Here is a 27,315-nt window from a genome sequence, read left to right as displayed (position 1 = left end):
AATCTTTTGTTTTATTCTTGATTATAGACTATTTTTTCTAACAAGTTTTCTTCAAATGATCAGTGCTATACGAGTCCCGAATCATATCGTTTCCATAAACGTTTGTGGGGCACTACAGTTTTAGGCAAAATTGTAGCGCAACATTATATTTTGTATAACCTATTTTGTTTATGCAGAACATATTACACGCTTTGGCAAAAATGCAGAACAAACCTAGCACTAACTTGTGGTTTATTCAGATTTTCTCTAATCGTTTGGATTCCATATGGGCAGTACAGCTTTACGCAAACTTGGAGCGCCACATTATATCTTGTATATCTTTTTTGTTTATGCAGAAAAAATTACACGCTTTGGCAAAAATGCAGAACAAACCTAGCACTAACTTGTGGTTTATTCAGATTTTCTCTAATCGTTTGGATTCTATATGGGCAATACAGCTTTACGTAAACTTGGAGCGCCACATTATATCTTGTATATCTTTTTTGTTTATACAGAACAAATTACACGCTTTGGCAAAAATGCAGAACAAACCTAGCACTAACTTGTGGTTTATTCAGATTTTCTCTAATCGTTTGGATTCTATATGGGCAATACAGCTTTACGTAAACTTGGAGCGCCACATTATATCTTGTATATCTTTTTTGTTTATACAGAACAAATTACACGCTTTGGCAAAAATGCAGAACAAACCTAGCACTAACTTGTGGTTTATTCAGATTTTCTCTAATCGTTTGGGTTCTATATGGGCAATACAACTTTACGTAAACTTGGAGCGCCACATTGTATATTGAATAACTCTTTTATTTTTTTAGAACAAACTTCAAAATTACAGAACAAACTAGAACAAACCTAGCACTAACTGCTACAGTTATGAAAAGATATATTGGGAACTGGGGCAATACAGGTTTACAGACATATCGCTATGCTGTCTTCATATATATTATATTCTCAATGGTTTTTACTAAATCCACTGATATTCCCTTTTCATATAATAAATGTGTCGCGTTCCGAATTCTCACTCTATCAAGCGCTTTCTCCAAATCTATCAGCCACATAATATATGCTGAATTATTATATTCCAGCGACTTTTCTTTTATTTGTCATTACAAAAACTGCATCCGTGTATTATGATCTTCCTGTCCGAAACCCTTGCTGCTCCTCTTGCAGAGTTATTCGTTCGTTTATCTTTGTCGCTATAATTCTTGTTGTCAATTTGAGTGTTGTATTTAAAAGATTTATTGCTCGATAGTTATTGGGGTCCTTCTTATCTCCTTTCTTGAAGAACCTCAGCATGATCGCTCTTCTCCATTCATCTGGTATTCTGTTCGTGGCGATTATTTTATGAATAAGAAGTTGCAGTTGTTGTACGTACACCACCATATTATAAGAGTTCATTTGGTATTTGATTTTATTTGGTGTTTCTGGTAAAGATTTTTCGTTTTCTTTTTTAAAAATTTCTGTCAGGAAGGCCACCCACGTATCCTCTTTTATGTGTTCTATTTCAACTAGTTCTTTCATTTCGCTTCTTTGTTGTCTTATGAAGCGCCTTGTTTCTGTTGTCCATAGAAATCCATCTCTAGTCCTTTTGTGAATCTTTCCCAGTATAATCTGTTATTGTTTTTCTTACCAATTGATGAGTTTCAGTTCTTACTCTTTTATAGTTTTCATATGATTCATTCGTTTTTTCTGACCTATATTTTAGGAAAGCTTTCTTTTTTTGGTGAAAGTTTTATTTAACCTCTAGTGTAAACCATGGTGTTTTCGTTGACCACTTTTGGTTTTTGTTTATTATTTTCGTTCCAGGGGCTTTCCGGTAGCCTCCAGAATATTTACAGAATTGACAGGACGGAATTTTGACAGAATTATTAAAAATAATTAGCAATAAAATTGGTCGCCAAGATGGACCCTGTACCCATTTTTCTTGCCGAGATATAGCTTTTACCGTAAAGCTAGCAGCACCCACTGTTTCTCGGAAACGGCTACAGCAATAAATTTTTTCTTTTCGTAATAAATTAGCAATAAATTAGTAATTAATTCCTTGGGGTTGAATTTTCGATTTTCATAATTTTTTCGGGGGTGAGTTTCGCGCTAGGGGATGATGAGGTAGTTTTCGAGATTGGCTAATATATCAATCAAGAGCAATTAATTAGCAATAAAATATGTCGTTAAGATGGGCCCTGTGCCCCTTTTCATTATCGAGATATAGGGTGGGTGCTGCTGGCTTTACCGTAAAGCTAGCAGCACCCACTGTTTCTCGGAAACGGCTACAGCAATAAATTTTTTCTTTTCGTATTAAATTAGCAATAAATTAGTAATTAATTCCTTGGGGTTGAATTTTCGATTTTCATAATTTTTTCGGGGTTGAGTTTCGCGCTAGGGGATGATGGGGTAGTTGTTCAGGATTGGTTAATATACCAATCAAGAGCAATTAAATAGCAATAAAATATGCCGTTAAAATTATCCCCGTACTCCTTTTCATTGCCGAGATATAGAGTGGGTGCTGCTAGCTTTACCGTAAAGCTAGCAGCACCTACTGTTTCTCGGCAAGGGCTTCAGCAATAAATTTTTTCTTTCCGTAATAAATTAGCAATAAATTAGCAATTAATTCCTTGGGATTGAATTTTCGATTTTCATCATCTTTTTGGGGGTGAGTTTTACGCTAGGGGATGATGGGGTAGTTTTTTGGGTTTAGTTAATATACCAATCAAGAGCAATTAAATAGCAATAACATATGCCGTTAAAATGATCCCCGTACTCCTTTTCATTGCCGAGATATAGAGTGGGTGCTGCTAGCTTTACTCTGTTTCTCGGAAACGGCTACAGCAATAAATTTTTTCTTTCCGTAATAAATTAGCAATAAATTAGCAATTAATTCCTTGGGGTTGAATTTTCGATTTTCATCATCTTTTTGGGGATGAGTTTTACGCTAGGGGATGATGGGGTAGCTTTTCAGGATTGGTTAATATACCAATCAAGAGCAATTAAATAGCAATAAAATATGCCGTTAAAATGATCCCTGTACTCCTTTTCATTGCCGAGATATAGAGTGGGTGCTGCTAGCTTAGCAGCACTCACTGTTGCGTAAGCAGCACCCACTGTTTCTCGGAAACAGCTACAGCAATAAATTTTTCCTTTGCGTAATAAATTAGCAATAAAATATAGTCTTAGTCTGAATTTGGTCTTATGAAGTGGTGCTGCTGACTTTACCGACATTTCAAATCATGTGATTTTATAGAATGTTGTGTAAAAAAAGCTATTTGTTGTTTCCAACTTTTGTGCAGACCATTGAGCATAACAATTAGTGCATGATTAGCATACTCATTTTTACGACCCAATGGACCAAGATCTACATAACCAATGACTTTATCACTAAATTTATCATAAGTTAGCTTCTGAGACAATGATGTTTCATCAAAAACTAAGGAACAATATCTATCCAATGGTCTCATGGATTCTACTTTTACAAAGTTTCTTTAATAATTGAATATCTATTTCAGCTGCAAAAGGAATGTTTGTTAATAGTTTCTGAAGGGTACTTTTAGCTGGCAATGGTATACTACGTCTCAAAAATTTGTAACATCTAGGACCCCTTTTGTACAAAGCCAAAGCATATTCCTTATCACGTGTTGTCCAAGTAGGCATTTTAACTTTAAGATTTGAAAAAGAACTTTTAAAAAATGATGCAATTGTAGGGTCCATATTTTCTTCTAATTCCCTTAACCTTTCACCTTTAGAAAACTCATATGCAAATTTTAATTTCTGTTTAGTTACTTTTATACAGTTTTTCAATTTACAAATAGAATTTTTATGAGTTCGATTTAAAAAATATAACTTTTTCTTTTTAGGAGACAAATCTCTTACTCTTGTTTCATTAATATCTTTCAAAATACGGGATCGCTTACGTTTAGGTGTAATACTATACTCATTATCATGCTGACTGGAAATTGATCGTTTATTATTGACTGGGTTATTAATGGAGGATAATTTTGGAGGAACTATTTCTTTGTTACTAAGAATGTGTACATTTGAAACAGAGATTTCATCAGAAGAATGTGCAGGTATAGGCAAAAGTTGATCATGAACGTTGGATATGTGAATTATTTTGGAGGGCACTGCATTATTCAATAGTTTTGTTTTTAAACTGCTTGTAAATTGTGTTTCCTCAAAATGATCTTCACATAAATAACACCTAGTTTCAGTAAATTCAATACCAATAATTTCAAACCAGTCATGACGTCTTTTTAAATCTTTATCTGGAAATCTAAAAAATTTTTTAATTTGTATACTCTGGGTCTGTGACAGGATAAAAATATTTGTTATTACAATAGGACGCTAAACATCCGTGAACATATTTACCAGGTTTGGATTTAGAATTTGACATTGCAAAATGATAAACTAATATTACCTACATACAATATAACCACTATAAATTGTAACTAAACACAACCTTTATTGATATTTAACCTACCTACTTACAAAACACTGTCTTTTGTTACAATACTAGTTTTTTTATTTGTATTTACACTATAAAATGATACTAATTTTACAGTCGAGTCCATTGGCAGAAAGTGGTTATGACAATATGTGTGAATGAAGTAAACTTTGTAATGCCAAAATAAAATTAGTTGTGAAAAAACAAACAATAAACAAACCAGAAACGTTGCAAATTATACTTAAATCTGAAAACGTCCCCAAGCGTCTTTTTTGCACCTCTATATTTTCGATGTACCGAGTCTAGAATGTTCATAAAAATAACATGTGTCTTTATTTAATAACAGGCAGTAGCTGGTTTGTCTTTAGTGTCATGCGTGGAACACAATGGTGCTAAATAAAAAGTATGTGTTTTATCTCTCCAGGTATTAATGAGAACCATGGACTCAACTGTACCTACATACAATATAACTACCATACCTTTATTAACGTTTAACACGTTAGCGATCACTTAAACTAATAACCTGTAATTTTGTACCATTTCATCCTTATTTTGAAACCAATATGAAAAACTAAAAACTCCCGCTTTAGAGCATTTTAAATCATTTAATAACAATGGAAGCCGGCGTCTCACACGGTATTACAGTCGATATTTTGTGTGAAATGCTGGCATCTCACACGGTAGCCAAGGTGTTAACCTACCTACTTACATGTACGTACACTATATATGTTATTCTATTAGTCTACTTGTCTCTTCTCCTTGTCTCTTCTACTTGTCTACAAACATGGGAGACCTATGTCCAGCAGTGGATCGAGAGGGGCTGATGATGATGATTAGTCTATATTCACTTCTCTGTAATTCCAAGTACCTGAAAATAAAACAGAAGGCAATTTTAATACAATGCATATAGAGAGTGGATATCGAGGTTAGGGAGCTGAACTAACTCAAAATGTATGTAAAGCGATTTTCTTACTAAATTTGTAAAAGTATTTCTAAGCATACACAAATAGCATTTTGCAACTAAGAAAAAAATAATATTAATTACTGGAAAATATTGAATTAACATTACTTTTAGTAGAATGCAGTAATTAATCACATCATAGTTTTTGAGAAGTTATCTCCTAAAAGAAAGCAATTTTGATTTGTTGTAAACACCACATGAATGTAATTTAAAAATTTGGTTGTATGTTCATTTTTTGTAATAATTATTAAAATTTATTGACCACCATTTAAGGGTACATTTTTGGACATAGTTATTAATTTAAAAAGTCCACCGAACCCACTGCTGGAAACATAGAGATTTTAGTTATCGAGGTCCATAAAACACAAAATATTTGTCATATACCTACCTACCAACAAAGTACTTTTTTTTACCTTATGTCTGTGGATTCAAGTAAATATATTTATTATAAATAAAATAATTATTTACCTAAGTAATGACATTAATGTTATCTTCAATGTTGCTGTACTTCGTAATTATCCTTTTGAAAATTGTTGTCTTTGCCTAGCCTGTCTATACTCCCAATCCTAGAACGAAAAAACAAATCAATTTTTTTTTAATGAAAACTGAAAATCAAAGAGATATGGTATGCATAGAATATTATATAATTGAATGTTATATAATATTATATAACATATACCTATAATTTAAACTTGAATGGTATGAATTAATAAGTCTATAAATAAAATTGATGATAACATGCTATACACTCTATGTTTTGCTTATGATCAAATTCTTACGGCCTAGGATTATAACGATATTGAATATATGACACGCAAAATCTTAGAAGAGTACCGGAACTGGGGTTTGGAAATGAATACCAACAAAACGGAATATATGTGTGTTGGAGGTATACAGCAGGATCTATCGTTGGAAAATGAAATAACTAATCACTGTCAGGAATATAAATAATTGGGTCTTAAAATTACACAAGATGGAACATTGGACAAGAATATTCAAGAAAGGTCCACACAAGGAAGAAAACCTATGGCATTATTGAACACAATCCTATGGAACCAAAGTATCTCCAAAGAAAATAAACATAACATCTATAACAGCATTGTAACATATAGCAGTGAATTTTGACCACTAAAAGAAAAATCCGAAAAGATGCTCAGAGCAATTGAAATGGACTTCTGGAGAAGAGCTGCTGGTATATCAAGAATACATAAAATCGGAAATACAAGAATATTGGAGATAATGGATGTAAAGCATACAATAATATACGATATAAAAAGCATACAACGATATAAAAACAAAGCAACCAAGATGTTTTAAGCCATTACAACGTACGGAAGACGACATATTACCTGCGAAAAGCTGGATAGAAGAAATTAATAGGGAAATGGGAAACTATATAGAGAAAGAGGCTTGAAGGAAGATATGTGTTAAGATAGAGAACAATAGCGATTATATATATACAAAATTGTATTTTCACCTACCGATATTCAATTTCAGCAATTACAGCACTATCCAGTAATGAAAATAGAAAATATGTTCAGTAGTATTCAGTAATTCAGTACAAATTCTACAAATCGCCAAATTAAAATATGCCGGCAAATTCTGGCGGAGTAATGGAGTCCTAAAAACACAAAGTCAATGTCAAAAATGTAAATTTTCTTCACGGTACAATCAAGATACTTTATTGTACCATGGGTAAATTTTAGATTCAGAAACAGCAGCGCCCCTATGTGCTACTTACCTGCGCAGAAAGATTGTGCCAGTTATTGCCTATCTTTTACCCGCTCTCTTGTTTTTATTTCTCTATGGTTCTCTGAATCGCATTTTTGGAATATTTTCCTAGCGGTGCCTTTTGATATTTTCATATCTGGGTTAACAGAAAACTTGAATTGAGTCGACATTCATTTCACTTATTCCCCGTTAGAGGGCGTTCTAACCTTACTCCGGTATAAATAGTTTTATTGTATACCGAGAACTACGGAAGTTTTGATGTAAATTTGTCTTCTTGCATAGCCTCCTTGACAACAGTTAGACCTAGAAATAGCGCTATCGGGGGATGGCAGGAGACAGATTTAAATCAAAACGAAACTGTCTATTCTTCTATTTTTACTAATGCCATACTCTGTTTGAGAGTACAAAGACTCGTTTCATATAGGTTCTCTGAATCGCATTTTTGGAATATTTTTCTAGCGGTGCCTTTTGATATTTTCATATCTGGGTTAACAGAAAACTTGAATTGAGTCGACATTCATTTCACTTATTTCCCGTTAGAGGGCGTTCTAACCTTACTCCGGTATAAATAGTTTTATTGTATACCGAGAACTACGGAAGTTTTGATGTAAATTTGTCTTCTTGCATAGCCTCCTTGACAACAGGTAGACCTAGAAATAGCGCTATCGGGGGATGGCAGGAGACAGATTTAAATCAAAACGAAACCGTCTATTTTTCTATTTTTACTAATGCCATACTCTGTATGAGAGTACAAAGACTCATTTCATATAGGTTCTCTGAATCGCATTTTTGGAATATTTTCCTAGCGGTGCCTTTTGATATTTTCATATCTGGGTTAACAGAAAACTTGAATTGAGTCGACATTTATTTCACTCATTCCCCATTAGAGGGCGTTCTAACCTTACTCCGGTATAAATAGTTTTATTGTATACTGAGAACTACGGAAGTTTTGATGTAAATTTGTCTTCTTGCATAGCCTCCTTGACAACAGGTAGACCTAGAAATAGCGCTATCGGGGGATGGCAGGAGACAGATTTAAATCAAAACCAAACCGTCTATTTTTCTATTTTTACTAATGCCATACTCTGTATGACGTAATATTCATATCAGATCTTTTGTAGCTGGAATATTGTATGCGCCACTCATTTTTACGGCGTTTAGCGGCTTTTTTATTCTTGTATCAGGAGTTTTTCAAAGTTATTTATAAATTAAATGTATGAAGTTAAATGCAATGTTTCTCGATTACACGTTAAGCTTTATAAATAGTCGCCTTTGTCGTATTATCTCCCAAATGATCTAGTGTCCATCGAATGTACACTAGATTTTCTTCTATTCGAAATAGATTTAAAAAAAATATTGGGATGGCCGGTAAATGAACTCGAATTGCCCGTTGCCGGATCAAATTTAGCGTCGTAACCACTACAACTACATAAACCATTTAGGGAATAATCGTTAATTGGATTAAACTTTTGTAGCTTAATAACTTCTAAACGGCTTAACCGATTTTGATCACTAAACATGAGTTTGAAACGTATTGACAAGTAGTAGCTGATGAATCTAAGGCCAGGCATGATAACTGAAGCTATTACATGAATTATTGAGCTTGAAAAACCGTTTTTCCCACAAGAAATAGATTTGATCATACTTATGAAGCCTATAACTTAAAAATTCGAATTTTTCCAGATATGAGGTATACACCGTTAGATTCGCCTAGAGTCCTTCTACAAACGCTCAGTTATTGGCGCAATTCGTAGGTTGAAATTTTGAGTAATTGTCGAAAAACCAAAATTTTCAAAGTTTAGTTTTTCAGTTTTTCGGCTATACTGAGCCGTGTGTATGTCTGATCCTGGCGGCTTAGACACCATTTGAAAGCTTAACTTAATACTATCGATTTGGTTTATTTGCGGTTCTTCTGTCTCTTCTTGAACCGAAGATATATACCCCCAAAAATATGCCGTTTTGTACCTACCAAGTCCTATAGCTGGCTTATGGGTGGTCAAAAGTCACAAACTACATCGGTTCTGAATCGGTCCTGACCCCCTCTTCAAACCAGAAAAAAAAATTCAGATCGGTTTAACTTTTCCACATACATACATACATACATATCGACAAACATTTTCCCTTTTTTAAATAAAAATTGAGTCATATTTCTGAGCTCGGTAACTTTTGAATGGTATAACCGATTTTCAAAATTAGACATACGTTAGAAAGGTAATGATCAGTACTATCAGAAGCCGCAAAGGTCGGAGTTAAATTTTCGAAGGTTTTGGAAGTTTTGGGGACGAGAACGAAAAATAGACCCTAAATAGGAAGGGCCGTAAAATCCACACCCGTGGACCAAAATGGATGGTTGACATATGAATGGGTGAGTCTTTTCCTGAACATTAAGATGGGAGTTGGCCCAATTTCCAATTTAGTCAGATTTAGAAAGTCGAAAATTTCGTGTATATATAGTGTCGCGTGTATTGGAGTGTTGTAGCAGTGTATTATTCTCAGAAAATACACTACTACTTATGCAACCAAACTTACCGAGACGCTGAGAATAAGACTGTCACTTTTGACGTTTTAAAAAAAGGCGAGAGGTCTTTCAGTTTTGATGGTGGAAGTTTTTTGTCAATTTTTATAGAAAAATATGTAAATGTCGTACAGTGGATGATCTGGATCATTTAGAAAGAGTATTCTGGTTATTGAGTGGAGGAGAGTATTGGTTGGTGTTGATTTTTGTTTAAAGACAAGCAAATCTTTGTTGGAGGTTGTGCAAAGGATGGATCAGTCTACACTGTGAGCCCTATGTTTTGTCACTTTGTCAGCTACCGTACCGTAAAGGCTTTTAGTAGCAGTATGTTTGCCTGAACATATTATTTATTTGTAGAGTGGTTAAGTAAAGTGCCATATCTCAGGTAACAATTTTGACTTGACTTTATCTCAAAAATACTTTGGTGGTTATACGCAATTTTTAGACTGAGCGTTTCATAGATATTGCAAAATTTTATCAGTTAAAGTGGGTGGATCGACTGTTCCAATGAGTACAGAACAAAAACCTTTTATTTTGGTGCTAGATTCGTATAAAAAATGATAACGTCTGTGTATTTAGTTTACGTTTAATTTATATCATTAATAATATCTATAATTTGTTGAGCTCAGCATCTCAGGTACCTACCTACATAAAACCTAAAGTGTCGACAATTTTTTTTGTTCAGTTTGTATAGTTTTTAATTCGGTCTTTATTAAATTTAATTTGGGTTAAATAGTAGTATAAATAAGCGTTCTCTATACAAATAGTACCTTTAGGTTTTACAAGTTAATTTTTTTTATATATTTAACGGGTTTGTGTTTTCTATCTTGTTTGACTGTTTTATGTTTAGTTTTTTTTGTTTCTTTGCTACATTATTGTTAAGACTTTTTTATAAAATAAATTACGAATAATTGTCATTTTTTTTACGACTGTCATTTTTTTATTATCTTTATTATTTTTATTTTTTATTTAATCCACCTACATTTCAGATAATTTTACCGAGTAATTTGGCTATCAGTTAGTTCCTGTTCAATTGTATCCACAAGGTAAGGTAAGGTAAGGTAAAATCCTACGCAGGTAGGTTGGCGTCCAACTTTTCGTTTTCTTCTTCGTCTTCTTTCCAATTTTCTTTAATTTCTTTATCTACCGACCCCCGACCCCTCCGAATACTGTAAAGAGCAACGGTGCACTTATTCATATATGTCGGGACTTTCAGGCTGTAGCCATTTTATAGGCACCTAAGGTTGCCGCACATAAATGACGCCCATGCGTGGGGGCTCTCTCTTCTTCTCTTTTGTCTACTTTGTCTATGTTTAGTCTGTGAGTATTTATTACGTATTACGTTTATGTTACCTTCCGCTGTTTTATGGTTCCGTCTCGTACTTCTAGATATCAGTCTCGTTTGCCGTTTTGTCTCGTTACCTTAGTATATCCTGGTAGTTTGTGGTCATAAGTTTCCCTTAATACTCAGTTTTTCGTTCCGGATACTTCAGCCGAACAATGGCATCTTTTTTTGTTGACGATTTACTTGAAGAACAAGTAGATTATGAGTTGTGCATTAGAGGTACTGCACCTTTGGATACTCCTCTAGAAGATAAGCGCAGTGTTCTGAATCTGCTTATAGAAAACAGTACTCCGATAATTGGTACTGACAAATTAGGTAAACTGCAGAAAGTTGAGGACGAACTACAAAGCATCGAAAATTCCATTTCTGATGCTAAAGATTTGATTAAACAAATTACAGAAGGAAATGCCGACGTATCTTCCCGTACCGTTACATCTCGATTATCACACATTCATGGCCGGATAGGTTTGGTCGTAATCCCGCGCAATAATTCTTCGGCATCAGACAGTCTGGCTAAATTACGAATGTCATGCTTAGTAGTAGAAGCCAATTTTCGTCGAAACTCGCGTACATCACATGTAGATCCTTCTTATGATTCTGCTCCGTCCAGCGCCCCTTTGCTCGAAACATCCCAATTGCCGAATACCTTTCCTCTTAATTCACCGTCTACGATTACGTACGTCGAGAGAACCCATTTGTCGGACTGGAATATAAAGTTTTCAGGTGACCCAAAGTCCGTGTTCTCGTTCGTAGAAAAAGTTAATGATTTGGTGGAATCCAGAAATATAGCACCAGATATTCTTTTTCGGTCAGCAGTGGAATTATTTTCCGGTAGCGCGGCCGTGTGGTATCGGAGCGTAAAATATTCCGTTTCGTCTTGGGAAGATATCGTTAGTTTAATAAAGGAATCTTTTCTCTCGCCAGATTATGACGAGGAAATTTGGGACCAAATCAAGTCCAGAAAACAGAAGAGAGGGGAATCCGTTGTTCTTTTTGTAGCCCATATGGACGTATTATTTAAACGACTTCCTAATTACCCACCTGAGGAAAAAAGGATTAAATATCTACGTAGAAACGTAGCTCCCGAATCGGCTCAACATATAATCCTACAAGATACCCCTACCGTCGCTGCGTTTACCGCTTTAGTAAAACGTCTTGAAGAAAGTATGTTACAGCTATCGGTCAAACCTCAGCCCAAGCCCACTTTCGTCTCTCCTGTAGATGTTCCCAGGAACAACCGAACCCCAGAGCAAACAAGGTCTCGTGCTCCTCAGGCCAATAATCAAACTCCCGTAGTTGCGTCAAATCCAACCACAACTAACGCTAAAAGAGAATCTACTCTGTGTTGGAATTGTTCAGGCACGGACCACACTCACCGATCTTGTAACGCCCCTAGGACCGTATTTTGTTACCGATGTGGTAATCAAAATCATACCGTTCGTACCTGTACAAATTGTCTTCAAAAAAACGAATAAGTCAGGTATGTTCCGTCGGCCAACATACCTCCGCAAATGTAGTCACAGCCGACAAAAATTCAGAAGACTGGTCTAATTGGGTCGGTTTTGTGCATAAGTTTATGACTAGCAAAGACCATGCAAGTGCAGCTCCCGTCTTAGTTAATAAAGTTTCAGACAACAGACCATATATCGTGATAGAGGTGTATTCGCAAGAGTTTACCGTTCTTTTAGATACCGGTTGCAGTACTACCGTTGTAGGATCCAATGGATTAAAGTTTTTAGAGGCTATAGGAGTCAAAACTCTGTCATCAAAACATAGTTACGTTACTCTGGCCGATGGTTCGTCAAAGGATGTTCTGGGTACAATTGATATTCCGATTACAGCGGGGGATTGCACTCATGTCGTTAATGCTCTTATCGTACCGAGTCTTCCATGTAGCTTCATCCTCGGAAGCAATTTTATTAGAGAACTTGCATTAACAGTAAATTTTTCAGACAATACCTGGGAAACCAAAGGTAAAGTCAATATTGTACAGAGCCCTAATCCCGACGGAAGTACCTCCCTATTTAGTCTTTGTACTATAGACGATTTGTCTCCCGATCTTCGTGCCGTAGCAGAAGATACTATTAGGTGTTTCGAAACGATTACTAATGAGGAGCACTTAGGGCGAACTGACAAAATCCTAATGCACATAGATACCGGAGATTCAAAGCCCATTAAAAAGAGACAATACCCAATGTCCCCTTATATGGCTAATATATTAGGTCAGGAACTTGATGAAATGCTTAAGTTAAGAGTCGTGGAACCTTCTAATAGCCCCTGGAGTTCCCCAGTACTACTTGTAAAGAAAAAATCTGGCGAGTACCGTTTCTGTTTTGATGGTAGGTCGTTAAATGAAGTTACTCGTTTCGATTCGTATCCGTTGCCTAGTATTGATCGCATCCTGTCACTCCTTAGAGGAGCAAAGTTCATTAGTTCTATTGATCTACGTAAGGCTTTTTGGCAAGTCCCTCTTGATAAAGAGTCTCGTGAAAAAACTGCGTTTAGTGTGGTAGGTAGAGGTCTGTTTCAGTTTACCGTCATGCCTTTTGGACTCTCCAATTCGGCCCAAACTCAACAAAGATTGGTAGACGCTATCTTTGGCCCTGAACTCGAGCCCTGGGTATTTTGTTACCTCGATGATATAATCATCTGCTCCCCGAATTTCGATGAACATATTCGAATTTTAATGTTAGTTTTGGACAGGCTCAAGGAGGCCAAACTAACAATAAATTTGAAAAAGTGTGAGTTTTTCAAAACTCAGCTGAAATTTCTAGGATATATTGTGGGAGACAACTCGCTCCGTACCGATCCCGATAAGATATCTGCTATGGTTAGTTACCCCCGCCCTTCCAACGCTACCGAAATTAAAAGGTTCATTGGACTGTGTTCATGGTATAGGCGGTTCATTAAAGATTTTTCGTCTGTCGTCTCTCCAATTAACGATCTGCTCAAAGGGAAGAAAAAAAAGCAGAATATCGATTGGTTCCAGAAGCTGAAAACTCTTTCCTACGTATAAAGGAGGCACTAGTTTCCGCACCCGTTTTGTCCCAACCAGACTTTACACAACCTTTCGTTATTCAGTGCGATGCAAGTGACACTGGATTAGGTGGTGTATTGACACAGAATTTAGATGGAGGAGAAAAGGTAATTGCTTATGCCAGTCGCTCGCTCACTAGGACAGAACGCAATTATTCCGTTACTGAGAGAGAATGCTTTGCTGTGCTTTTCTCCATTGAGAAATTTAGGCCCTATGTTGAAGGTGTTAAATTTGTCGTTATCACTGACCACCACTCTCTGTTGTGGTTGAGTAACCTCAAAAATCCGTCTGGACGTCTGGCTAGGTGGTCTATGAGACTTCGTCAGCACGATTTCGATCTCATTCACCGCAAGGGATCATGTCACAATGTTCCGGACGCCCTTAGCAGGGCTCACAAACATGAAGTGGCTCCCGATCTATCGACTCATGTAGATCCCGTTTCCGACAAACCCGTTGTATGTTACGTTGAGGTAGATACAGATAGAATCGACCCCCCTTTCGATAATTTTCGCTCGAGAATACTCCGTGATCCCGATAAATTTCCCCAGTGGAACGTCGATAACGATCTTGTGTACAAATTTGTTCTTACCAACTCGCCATTCGTTGCTAACGCAATTGAGTGGAAAGTATTAGTCCCGAAACCACAGCGCCCTGAGGTGATTAAGTCATGTCACGATCCGCCTACGTGTGCTCACTTAGGTTTTTACAAAACCTTGTCCCGAGTGCAAGAGCGATATTATTGGCCGAAAATGAGGCATGACATTCTCCAATACGTTAGGTCCTGCTTAGTATGTGGCGCACAGAAAGCACCAAATACCGCTCCTATGGGACTGATGGGTCGCGAGAAAACGGCTGATCGTCCGTGGCAAGTAATTGCCGTAGATTTGATAGATCCGTTAACTAGGTCCAGGTAAGGTTACACGTGGCTTTTGGTGATTGCGGATTGGTTTTCTAAATACACTCTCTTGCACCCACTAAGGACTGCAACCGCCACAAATATCGCTTCGTATTTAGAGGATAACGTTTTCCTTATGTTTGGCGTTCCCGAATATGTCATTTGTGACAATGCTCACAACTTTACCGGCCCCCCTTTGAGGAATCTCTGCGAGAGATATAACGTCCGTAAGATATGGTACAGTGCCGTTTATTCGCCCCAATGCAATTTTGTGGAGCGAACCAACAAAACAATTGGTACCGCAATTCGGTCTTACATAGATGAGCCCCGCGATTGGGACAAAAATTTGTCGAAGATTCTACAGGCTCTAAATACAGCGAAACATGAAGCAACAGGCTACACACCATGCTTTTAAAATTTCGCCCGTCACGTCCCGATCTCCGGTAACTACTATCAGTCACACGGCCCTGCTCAGGATGATTTTGAAATTCTCCCGGGAGACCGTCAAGCTTATGCTGCTTCCGTAAAAGGTCTTTCTGAAGTTTTTCCGTTAGTTCGACAAAGACTACACAAGGCATACACGAGGAATGCCAACGCTTACAATATGCGGAGACGCCCTATCCAATTTTCAGTCGGCGATATCGTGTGGAAGAGGAACATAGTGCAGTCAAATGCTGCTAAGAATTTTATGTCCAAACTAGCTCCCAAATTCGTCATGTGTAAGGTGATGAGGAAACTATCGTCTGTAGTGTACGAATTGAGCAATTTAGATGGTGTCAGCATAGGCAATTGGCACATCAAGGACCTTAAAGAGTACCACTCCCCTGACGATGAAGTCGACGATACATCGGATACCGAAGTAGACGAGTAAGACTGCACGAGGATAGGTTAGGGTGGTACTAGAATCCCACTCGCCGAGAGTCCTGCGGTTCCATCGCGTCAATCCGGTATTTTTTATGTAACTTAAGTCTTTCTGTCTGTTGCCGTAGTGGCATACTTTCAATTACCTGTCAGTCACCTCTAATATTCGTTAGGTTTGGTTAGATATAAGTTTTCGTTAAGTTATCGAATTTCAATCCACATGTTACCGTCCGTTATGTTTACCGTCAATTGCCTCTAGTTACCGTAACGTTGTCGAATTCCAATTAATATGTATACCGTTCGTTACGTTTACTTTCAATTGTCTATAGCCCCATTACGTTCTCGATTTCTCCTTCGTATGTGCATTATTCGTTAATCTTACCGAGATGTCCAAAGAAGACACTTTCTGTTTGGTCTGTATAACTTCTTATGTAATTCCGTCCCCTTTTTTTTGCTCTACTTACTGTTAGTTCTCGAGTCGTTACTGGTTACATTACTTAGAAAAACTGGTGACCCGTTTTCCTTCTCGGGGAGGGGTTGTGTAGCAGTGTATTATTCTCAGAAAATACACTACTACTTATGCAACCAAACTTACCGAGACGCTGAGAACAAGACTGTCACTTTTGACGTTTTAAAAAAAGGCGAGAGGTCTTTTTAGTTTTGATGGTGGAAGTTTTTTGTCAATTTTTATAGAAAAATATGTAAATGTCGTACAGTGGATGATCTGGATCATTTAGAAAGAGTATTCTGGTTATTGAGTGGAGGAGAGTATTGGTTGGTGTTGATTTTTGTTTAAAGACAAGCAAATCTTTGTTGGAGGTTGTGCAAAGGATGGATCAGTCTACACTGTAAGCCCTATGTTTTGTCACTTTGTCAGCTACCGTACCGTGGAGGCTTTTAGTAGCAGTATGTTTGCCTGAACATATTATTTATTTGTAGAGTGGTTAAGTAAAGTGCCATATCTCAGGTAACAATTTTGACTTGACTTTATCTCAAAAATACTTTGGTGGTTATACGCAATTTTTAGACTGAGCGTTTCATAGATATTGCAAAATTTTATCAGTTAAAGTGGGTGGATCGACTGTTCCAATGAGTACAGAACAAGAACCTTTTATTTTGGTGCTAGATTCGTATAAAAAATGATAACGTCTGTGTATTTAGTTTACGTTTAATTTATATCATTAATAATATCTATAATTTGTTGAGCTCAGCATCTCAGGTACCTACCTACATAAAACCTAAAGTGTCGACAATTTTTTTTGTTCAGTTTGTATAGTTTTTAATTCGGTCTTTATTAAATTTAATTTGGGTTAAATAGTAGTATAAATAAGCGTTCTCTATACAAATAGTACCTTTAGGTTTTACAAGTTAATTTTTTTATATATTTAACGGGTTTGTGTTTTCTATCTTGTTTGACTGTTTTATGTTTAGTTTTTTTTGTTTCTTTGCTACATTATTGTTAAGACTTTTTTATAAAATAAATTACGAATAATTGTCATTTTTTTTACGACTGTCATTTTTTTATTATCTTTATTTTTTTTATTTTTTATTTAATCCACCTACATTTCAGATAATTTTACCGAGTAATTTGGCTATCAGTTAGTTCCTGTTCAATTGTATCCACAAGGTAAGGTAAGGTAAGGTAAAATCCTACGCAGGTAGGTTGGCGTCCAACTTTTCGTTTTCTTCTTCGTCTTCTTTCCAATTTTCTTTAATTTCGTTATCTACCGACCCCGACCCCTCCGAATACTGTAAAGAGCAACGGTGCACTTATTCATATATGTCGGGACCTTCAGGCTGTAGCCATTTTATAGGCACCTAAGGTTGCCGCAGTGTTAATGTGCGCCACTGGCGAGAACTGCCGTTCTTTGGTAATAAAGGTACGATTCCGACATCCACTGCAGATGGCAACTGCAGATGGCAGTTGCAGTTGTCGCTGTGACAGACGTCACTACTTTACACTATTAATTTGCATGAGACTGATTCCGACATCTAACTGCAATTGCTGTCCAGTAGAACGTCAGTTGCTAATAATTATACAAATTAATAGTGCAAAGTAAATACGTATGTCATGGTAACAACTGTAACTGCCGTCTGCAGTCGGTGTTGGAATCGTACCTTAACGGTTGTGTAGGATGTCTCCTACAGTAATAAAACAATAGCAAATCGTCATTATCTTCTTCTTGCAGTAAAACTTGCAGCATTTCGCAATCTATACTTTTGTATGTAGTACCCAACCCAACTGTTTGGTGCCGTCACGTAACTGAAGTCGCTGCTTTAACTGCCGTCTGCAGTTGCCGTCTACAGTCGTTGTCGGAATCGTATCTTAAAGGGTATATAATAATAAATTCTCTGACAAAACGACATGTGTCGTAAATTTCTGTGTATTAATTGTTATGTTTTCTTTCAGGGGCATGTATGTACAGCATTCAAGCTCATGATGGAAGTATAACTTCGTTGACATACTCGGAGAGTTACGTAATATCTCTGGGTACAGACGAACGGCTTTGTGTATGGGAACGTTTCCAAGGCCACTTGCTCAACACCATTCATGTTTCCCAGACATTTTCCAGCCAAGTTTTGATGTTAGCGCAACATTTGGTAGTTACAGCGAGAAGCGGAGGTTTGATCATTTGGGATGTTCGAACGGGCGATTGTGTTAGGACGATAACGTTAGGAAGGGGTCCGTTCGTCTTTATAAATCAACTAGTGTTACTGAGAGACGCAGTGTTGTGCGATTATGGAAAACAGTTAATGATCGTTAGATTTCCATTGATGACACATAAGTTTGATTAATCTAGATATATTTTATCTAAGATGTAGATTGCAGAAATATTACTTTTCATCAAAGACTTTTATAGTTTATAATTTTTATAACTTTAGTTTATAGTTTACTTTTATAGTTCGTCCTATTAGAGGTAAAACTCAGTTATTATTTTATTTATCGTATGGCTCTTGACTCATTTACATATATTTTGTATAAAACATAATACATAATATGTTTACGAACATCTAGCTTATTTATATAGTCTATCGACTCTGGAGTCGCCATTAGGAAATGCTCTGACCTACCATGATATGATATTGTGGGACACTGTTCTGTGATGTGACAGATGGTTTGTGGTTGTCCACAGTCACAGAGTGGGGATGGTCATTTATCACATTCGTGCATCATGTAACCACATCTGCCGTGTTGGGTTCTGATTCGGTTCAGCATACTCCATATGTTGCGTGGTAAGTCAAAACCTGGTGGTTTTTGTGCGACGCAGGGTAAGCTGCTATTTTGTTATTCCATCCATTTTCGAGTCCATATGGTCGTTAAATTGAACTCATTTTCCACAACAATCTTTGCTGTTTTTATTGGCGGTCGTCGGGAGCGTAGACGGTTACCGTTGGCAGTATCTATATCTCGATGGATTTGCAGGCTCTCGTTGTCAACTACCTTTCTGTACTCACTAGTGAGTGTGTGTATGCGTTGTAGTTTGGGTGGTGGAATGTGGCTCAGGACTGGGAGCCATTGCGTAGGGGTGGATTTGATAACGCTAGCAATCATTCTCATTGTATTGTTAATTTGGGCATCTACTTTTTGTATATGTGGGCTGTTAAGCCAGGTCGAAGAGCAGTATTCCGCGGTTGAGAAGACAAGACCCATGACAGATGATCGCAAGGTGGAAGCCGATGCTCCCCATGTTGTGCCACACAGCTTCTGGATTATGTTGTTTTTGGATTTAAGTTTTTCCGCTGTTTTTGTCAGATGTTCCTTGAAGGATAAGGTTCTGCCAAGAGTCACCCCAAGTACTTTTGTTTTATTGTAGGTGAGTGTGGTGTTTTCGAATTGGATATTTAGTATTCTTCCTGCAAGCTTTTTATTTAGGTGGAAACTGGAAACCTCTGTTTTCGTAGCGTTTGGTTGGAGCCTCCATTTACGGAAATATTTTCCCACTGTGTGTGAGGTGTGTGAATTCCGCCGTGAGGATTTCTTCTGTTTCTTCAAATGACTTACACCTTGTTGCAAGGACCCAGTCATCGGCGTAATCAAACTTCCTTGATCTGGTCGTATATGAGCGATGTACAGGCTAAAAAGAAGAGGAGCCAGGACAGATCTCTCGAGGCAGTCCATTCTTCAGTTTTCTTGGGGTGCTGATATCAGTTCTCATGACCACTTGAATCGTTCGGTCGGCTAGCATGTTATCAGTTCTCATGACCACTTGAATCGTTCGGTCAGCTTGCATGCTGTTGATTATTCGAGCGGTGGATTTACAGGGGATTGCAGTGAGGAGCTTGTATACCATGCCTTCTCTCCAGACTGTATCGTAGGCCGCTGTTAGGTCTATGAATGCGGCTGCAGTTTTAAGTTTTCTCTGGAACCCTGCCTCAATAAATGTGGTAAGTGAAAGAACCTAAATAAGTCGTTCTAAAAGCTTAAACGTCACCGATAGTAGGGGTATTGGTCTGTAGTTCTTAGGGTTGTTATCATTTGGTTTCCCTGGTTTTAATATGGCAATGACCTTCGAGCGTTTGAGTTCCTGTGGTGTGGTACCGGTCTTCATAATGTCTGTGAAAAGTGGATCAACCATTCTTTCGCATATTTGCCGCCGTTAATTAAAAATTTGGGATGAATATTGTCAAAACCTGGGGCTTTACATCCTGAGAGCAATAGTGACTTCTTGGGAAGTGAAAGGGCGGGAGTATTTGATGTCTGTAGACTGGAATTTTATAGTTTTGAGCTCTCGTTTTAATGTTTTAATTTTTGTTGTAAAACTTACTAACTACACTTTTCAGAAAGTAGAGTAAAATCGATTTAAAGGAACAAATTGTTTTTTAAATTCACCTGGATTGTAATTTTTTAATGCAACTTTAAAGAGTAAATAAAAACAGACATTCTATGCCATGTTCCGTCACATGAACTATGATTTGTTAAATATTAGATTAATTTTTATACTTGATGAGTTTTTCCATGAACGCAATAATTGGATATTGTGAAGTTAATGAATTTGTCTCCATAAAGTATCAAGACTTTGGGATTCAAAATTAAAGAAATGAGTAACAAAAAATATAGTACAGAATGGTAAAATTAAAACAGGTTATCTAACCTATAAGGGAATTGAAACTGCGAAGCTACACAATAAGTAAAAAAAAATCTTGTGAATTAACTTTTAATTTCACTCGCCTTCTTTACTCTCGCTATGAGATATTGATAACTCTGGAACTCGATCTCCGTGTATGTTTACTAACTTATTATTTGAAAGATCACTAAGTACCGATTCGGCGCTCCAGATTGTAAAGAAAAAGTCACTAAGTACAATAATAAATTTTTTAATGAGTTTTACCTTGAAGCCGATATTCACAATAATGCGCTTAGTGAGTTGTACCATAAATTATCTCAGCAATTAGACTTTAGGCACTTGGTGACTTTTCAAAGGGTGGATACCGTGTTGAGTACAAATTGATGAAAATGTCAAAATCTCAAAAAAGTGATCTTAGTGAGTTTTACCTCTAATAGGACAAGTTACGAATGGAAAAAATCATTTAAATATTTAATTCAATTTGTGTTAATAGTAATTTCTATTTATCACAAGTTTTTCAATATATTAATGTATTTATTAAGTATTACACAACTGTAATAATGTGTTCTACAAAAATCCTCTGTCATATAACTAATATGTGTAGAATTACATTATCTTCGTCTTTAAAGTTATGGTGGTTATTATCATAATCCCCACAATAGTAAAAAATTGAGATATTAATTTTACAAAATTAAATTCTATTTCTGCAATCGTGTAATTTTTGTAGTTTTCGCTGCGCACCCTTGTACATAAATATATTCAGTTGCACAGGGCTAGATGTTGAGTTTTTTAAAAGCAACTGAATTTATTCGTCGCAACAATTTATATTTTTTTATAAATCAACTTTAGTATGTGCCTTATACATTTTCGATAATTGTTTTTATTACTGATCTTTTGTCAAACCGTAGTTGTTTTTTAATTTATTAAATTGTTTTATAAATTATTTATTAAAATTGTCGCTAAAACAGCAAGATTTGTAGTTTTAATAAAACTCTTTAAATTTCATTATCGGGAAAAAAAGAAAAATAAATAACAGTATGTGTATTAACATATTTCTAATAATTTAATTTTTACCATAATTCATGTAGGACAAATGTGATATAGAGCAGTGCTGATCTGTTTTGAGAGTCCTTTGGAAATAAAATAACTAATTGAATTTTCTATAAGATGCGACTGGTTAAAAAACATTTAATTTATTACCCTTGCTGCAATATGGCAATATATACAAAAAAGGAGGGAAATAAAGCCTTTTTATTCAAAGTTCTTCAACCACTTAGGTTGCACTAAAGACCTTCATAATTCGCCTAAAATAATTTTATAATATATTAAAACAATCCACCAAATTTTATTAAAATCGATTAAAGATATTGCGTAATGATTTTGGGATCTATTTTTTTTTAAATACTTTGGGCTTTTTGTTTTGAGCCTTATTTAGTTTTCAAGTTTTCCTGGAACGTTGTTTTTTGCCGTCTTTTCGTTTTGTTTTTTGTTAAGTTTTTATTATTTTCTTCCCATTAGTGTCTTTTTGAATCTTCTTATTAGTTTTATTAGTATCATTTTCATTTTCTGATTTAGTACCGGTATTCTTTAAAACTATTTTACTAATATTCTTCTTCCGTTTTCTTATTTTTTGATTCTTCTCGATATTGAATTGAGTTTTTTTAGCTTTCTTTTTGGTATTAAATTACAAAGGACCCCGCAGAAACCTTATGGGAAATGGCTCTCTGTCAAATGCTCTGAATCTTTGGGTTATGGTAGTCCTTGATGTGGAGAATAAAATACTCAATGGGCGCGTTGCTCCAAAAAATCATGGTTTTAAGATATAAGTCTCTGAAGTTATAGGTACCGTGAGGACGTTTGAGTTGGAATAAATTCATTTTCTCGAGAATGAGTGACTCTGGAGATAAATTACGGAGCAGGTCGATTTTTATTTTTAAATTAAAATTTTTTGGCATATATATCATACTAGTGACGTCATCCATCTGGGCGTGATGACGCAATCGATGATTTTTTTAAATAAGAATGGGGCTCGTATGATAGCTCATTTGAAAGGTTATTCAATTCTCTATTAAGTAATGTGAACATTAACATAATTATTTATACAGGGTGCCCAAAATTTTTTTGAATTAAATTAATTGAGACAAAAAGAAGAATGTATATAATTTATTTAATTCGAAATACATTTTAATGTTGTCCGAAAACAGGGAAAAATGTTTATTTCATAAATAAATATTGTTTTTCGCTTAAATTCAATATTAAAGCTGCCACCCACCTGCCTCTTAGCAGTTTGAACATTTAATTTAAGCGAAAAGCAATGTTTATTTTTCAAATTAACATTTTTTTCTGTTTTCTGACAGCAGTAAAATGTATTTTGAATTAAATAAATTATATACATTCTTCTTTTTGTCTCAATTAATTTAATTCAAAAAATTTTTTTGTCACCCTGCATAAATAATTATGTTAATATTTATATTAGTTTGTATAACCTTTCAAATGAGCTGTCACACGACCCCTATTCTTATTTAAAAAATCATCGATTGCGTCATCACGCTCAGATGGATGACGTCACTAGTATGATATATATGTCAAAAAATTATAATTTAAAAATAAAAATCGACCTGATTCGTAATTTATGTCCAGAGTCGCAGATTCTCGAGAAAATGAATTTATTCCAACTCAACCGTCCTCACTGTGCCTATAACTTCAGAGGCTTATATCTTAAAACCATGATTTTTTAGAGCTACGCTCCAATTGAGTCTATTGTTCTACACATCCAGGAGCCATTTTCCATAAGGTTTCTGCGGGGTCCTTTAGCCAAAAAGTTTAAAATGTCTACGTCTATACAAATCAATAAACTTCAAATTTGCTGCTGCAAATACTATAGAGGGAGACATGAACCACTGAGCATATCGCTCACACCCGCCATGGGCCAACTCTCCCGCACACACTTTTTGGACATTAAATTTTACTCGCAGACAAAAAATCAATGTTAGAAACACTTAGCTCACGTCCAACGACAATAATCAGGCAATACAATAGTAATAACCCACAATGCGTACCTCTAAACGCGGCCACAATCTCAAAACTGCAAAAAGTAATAAAATTTACTCTGCCGTAACAAAAACGCCTTTCTGAACCTAATAGCCAAATGAACTTCTTCTTCAAGTGCCATCTCTGCGACGGAGGTCGGCAATCATCATAGCTATTCGGACATTGGAGACGGCTGCTCTGAAAAGTTCATTTGATGTACATCCGTAACATTCTCTCAGGTTGCGCAACCACGATATTCTGCGTCTCCCTATGCTTCTCTTTCCTAGAATATTTCCCTGCATATTGAGTTGGAGCAAGCTGTATCTCTCACCATGTGTAATATGTCAGAGATATTCCAATTTTCTGGTTTTGATTGTATTTAAGACTTCCATTTCTTTATTCATCTTTCTCAGAACCTCTTTGTTTGTGACGTGTTCTGTCCATGATATTTTCAGAATTCTTCTATATACCCACAACTCGAATGATTCCAGTTTTTTCATTGATGCCGCATTCAAGGTCCAAGCTTTGATTCCGTAAAACAGAGTCGAGAAAACGTAGCACCTAGCCAACCTTACACCTAGCTCTAACTTTAGATCTCTTGTGTCTCATTTTGTTAAAATTCGCTCTAGTCTTTTCTATTCTGATTTTAATCTCCTGGAAGTAATCATTTGTGGAGTTGCTCATTGTTCCAAGGTCATATTGGTCTATTCGTTCGACATTGGTTCCGTTTATGAGGAGATTCTCGTTATGTCTTTGAGTTTAGATATTCTCATAAATTGTGGCTTCTTAATGTTCATTGTTAGACCGTATTCTTGGCAATATATCGCTATTCTGTTCACCAGTCTCTGAATATCTTCAATATTTTCGGCTAAACCGATAGTGTTATCCGCATATCTAATGTTGTTAATGTTTTTAGGATCTCTTTCGAGTAGGCATTAAAGAGAACTGGCGACAATATGCATCCCTGTCTCACCCCACGTCTAATTTCAATGAACAGGCCATTGTAAAAAAGGGCAGCATGCTTGTTATTGGCATCCCTCGTGCTATCAAAGACCATCTTGTTTGGTTAGAGCGAAATTTAAGTTGAATTTTAAAAGATAGTTCAACTCTGCCACCTGGTCAAGTCTCTCGGACTCCTACATTTTTCTCCTATGTTGTAGACTTTTTTTAGAAAAACTTACCAAACTTGTACCTTTTATCGCTTTTAATACAAATATATTATTATTTGAAAAGTCTCTAATTATTTAAATAATATTTTTTTTTAAACAAATTAATTTTTTTTGTCACAGGGCGTAATTCTTCTGCGATGTTCGTCATCTCGGTCCCTACGGACAGGTACTTTGTTTTTTGATATATTAATTTCGAACCTTCAGTTTCTACATTACTCTTGAAGTTTCCTTATATATTCCAGATCATATATTCCTTGCCATATAGTTCTCAGCAAACTGCAAAGTATATAAACACATCCTTAAGATCTTCACCCATACCTACCCAATATACCATTTACGTTCAATTACTTCAATACCGTCACAGAATATAGCTTAACGAGGTTGGCGAAATACAGCATCTTTAAAGGAGCTTTATTCATCTTCATAAGGATTTAAATTTCTATTATCATATAATTTATTATAGAACAAATTTTGCTGTTTTCAAGTAAAAATCAAGAATTGAGGTTACAGTTATGGTAACTATTTTTGTAATTGTTAATAAAGTTTTTATAATAAATATTGTTTTTATTTTTGATAGAAGTGTAAACGCAAACATAGTAATAACCATTGAAAATGGTTATTCATTTTTGGCAAACATAGTAGTTACCTAGCGTGAAACAGGAAACGATGCGATGAAATCTGATAAAAACTAATAACTACGAGGAAGATAAATGTAATACCGTTGATTGATAAATACTGATTTACTGACCCCTCTATATTTATCAATCAACGGTAATACTGAGTAAATAATATTCTACAAAAAAATGTAAAATTAATGCCTCTCCAAATATACCTACTCGTCGAGGTTGGATATACAGTAGAACCCCGCAAATCCGAACTAATGGCACCTATGTACGCCGTTTCTCCCGCTTGGCGGTGCTCGTGTAGTTGGAGGTCAACTCATCAAGTTTTGACTATTCGTGAAGATTGTATATGGTGTTTTTGATTACGATTTAATAAATAATAAATTATGGCCGAAACATATGGATCTTGGAGACTTTGTGCGTTGAAAAACGAATTGAGAAGGAATGCGAGAGTTACTGGAAAAAGGAAGCCCTTATCGAATGATAAACTATATTAATCATCGTCTCGATGTTTTATTTCTATAGCTCAGAAGAGGGTATTTATTTTATTGACTCGCTCCCCACACGAGTCTGACAACTGTGAATAATATGATATGTGCGATCTGCCTTACTTTTTTATCAATTTAAAATTCACAATTAAGTGCGCTCAGCATTAATTTTTGTGTTTATCTCATTTAAAAATGTGATATTTTCAAAATATGGCCGCCATGACAGTTGCGCATTTGGTGTAAATTTGGTTTAAGTATGGGTTGAGCGCAGTCGATTGTGCAATGTCGATTGTGAAAGTACAATTATTTGGGTGTTTGTCTACGTGAAAAGCGACCTTAAATTTAAGATGAAATTAGAAAAATTTAGGGTTAGGTTTGATCAGGTTATGTTTTAGTCCCTAAAGAATATTTGAATGGTACCTACTAGGTCCTTTAATTTTCAGTTATTAACTTGTTTATATTATTTTCGAATAGGTTAGGTTTGATCAGGATATGTTTTAGTCATTTTAAAGCATATTTTAAAGATATCTTATATGTCACTAAAATTCAGTTATTAACTTTTTTATATTATTTTCGATGACGCTAGGTTAGGTTTCGTCAGGTTATGTTTTAGTCCCTAAAAAATATTGAGAACTTAGAATTATTTAAAATTAGTATTTCACATTTTTCTATATTATTATTATTGCTTCAAATATAAATTTTTTTATATGTTCACTCCATAAAAAGCGATTGTAGATGTGGCAACAGTGTGAATGTCTATATAAAATTGCATATCTTAATCCGTGCGTTTATAATAAATTTTGATCTGAATTTTATAGTGAAGTATTCTATTTTTTACAGTCGAATCTAGGGGCAATACGTAATCTGTTTCAACAAAATGTTTATTGCAGATACGTGCGTTTATAGTCGGCACATATGTATCCCTTCTTATTGCTACAATCCATTTTTTTCTCTTCAGAATATCTTTGAGAAACCTGTGCCTTGATGTTCTCGATAAGCACAAATGCATAGCACAACATTGAGGGATTTTATTTTCTCGAGTTTAATTCACACAGCGAAACAAATATGCAATATTTACTTGGAAATATATTGATTTGAAGCAAGTTGACGTGACCTCCAACTACACGAGCGCCACCTACGTTGAGCTTTCCAGATTAGCTGC

The 27,315-nt window shown here is 35.7% G+C and overlaps 1 protein-coding gene across 8 annotated transcripts in view; it reads left to right on the top strand.

Moving 5' to 3' along the window:
• Positions 1 to 25,598, top strand: part of LOC114344348 (sterol regulatory element-binding protein cleavage-activating protein) — an 860,805-nt gene extending 835,207 nt beyond the window's left edge. For 7 of the 8 annotated variants that reach the window (XM_050657867.1, XM_050657868.1, XM_050657873.1 and 4 more), the window contains one exon: positions 18,188 to 25,598. In XM_050657867.1, the coding sequence (XP_050513824.1) occupies positions 18,188 to 18,573 (386 nt within the window). In that variant the 3' untranslated portion in view covers positions 18,574 to 25,598. The remainder of the gene's footprint in view (positions 1 to 18,187) is intronic. The other variant, XM_050657875.1, reaches the window with a different exon arrangement.
• The last annotated feature ends 1,717 nt before the right edge of the window (positions 25,599 to 27,315 follow it).

Source organism: Diabrotica virgifera, chromosome 8 (assembly GCF_917563875.1).
Source record: "Diabrotica virgifera virgifera chromosome 8, PGI_DIABVI_V3a".
Classification (NCBI taxonomy): Eukaryota; Metazoa; Arthropoda; class Insecta; order Coleoptera; family Chrysomelidae; genus Diabrotica; species Diabrotica virgifera.
This window is presented reverse-complemented; position numbering and strand designations above follow the sequence as displayed.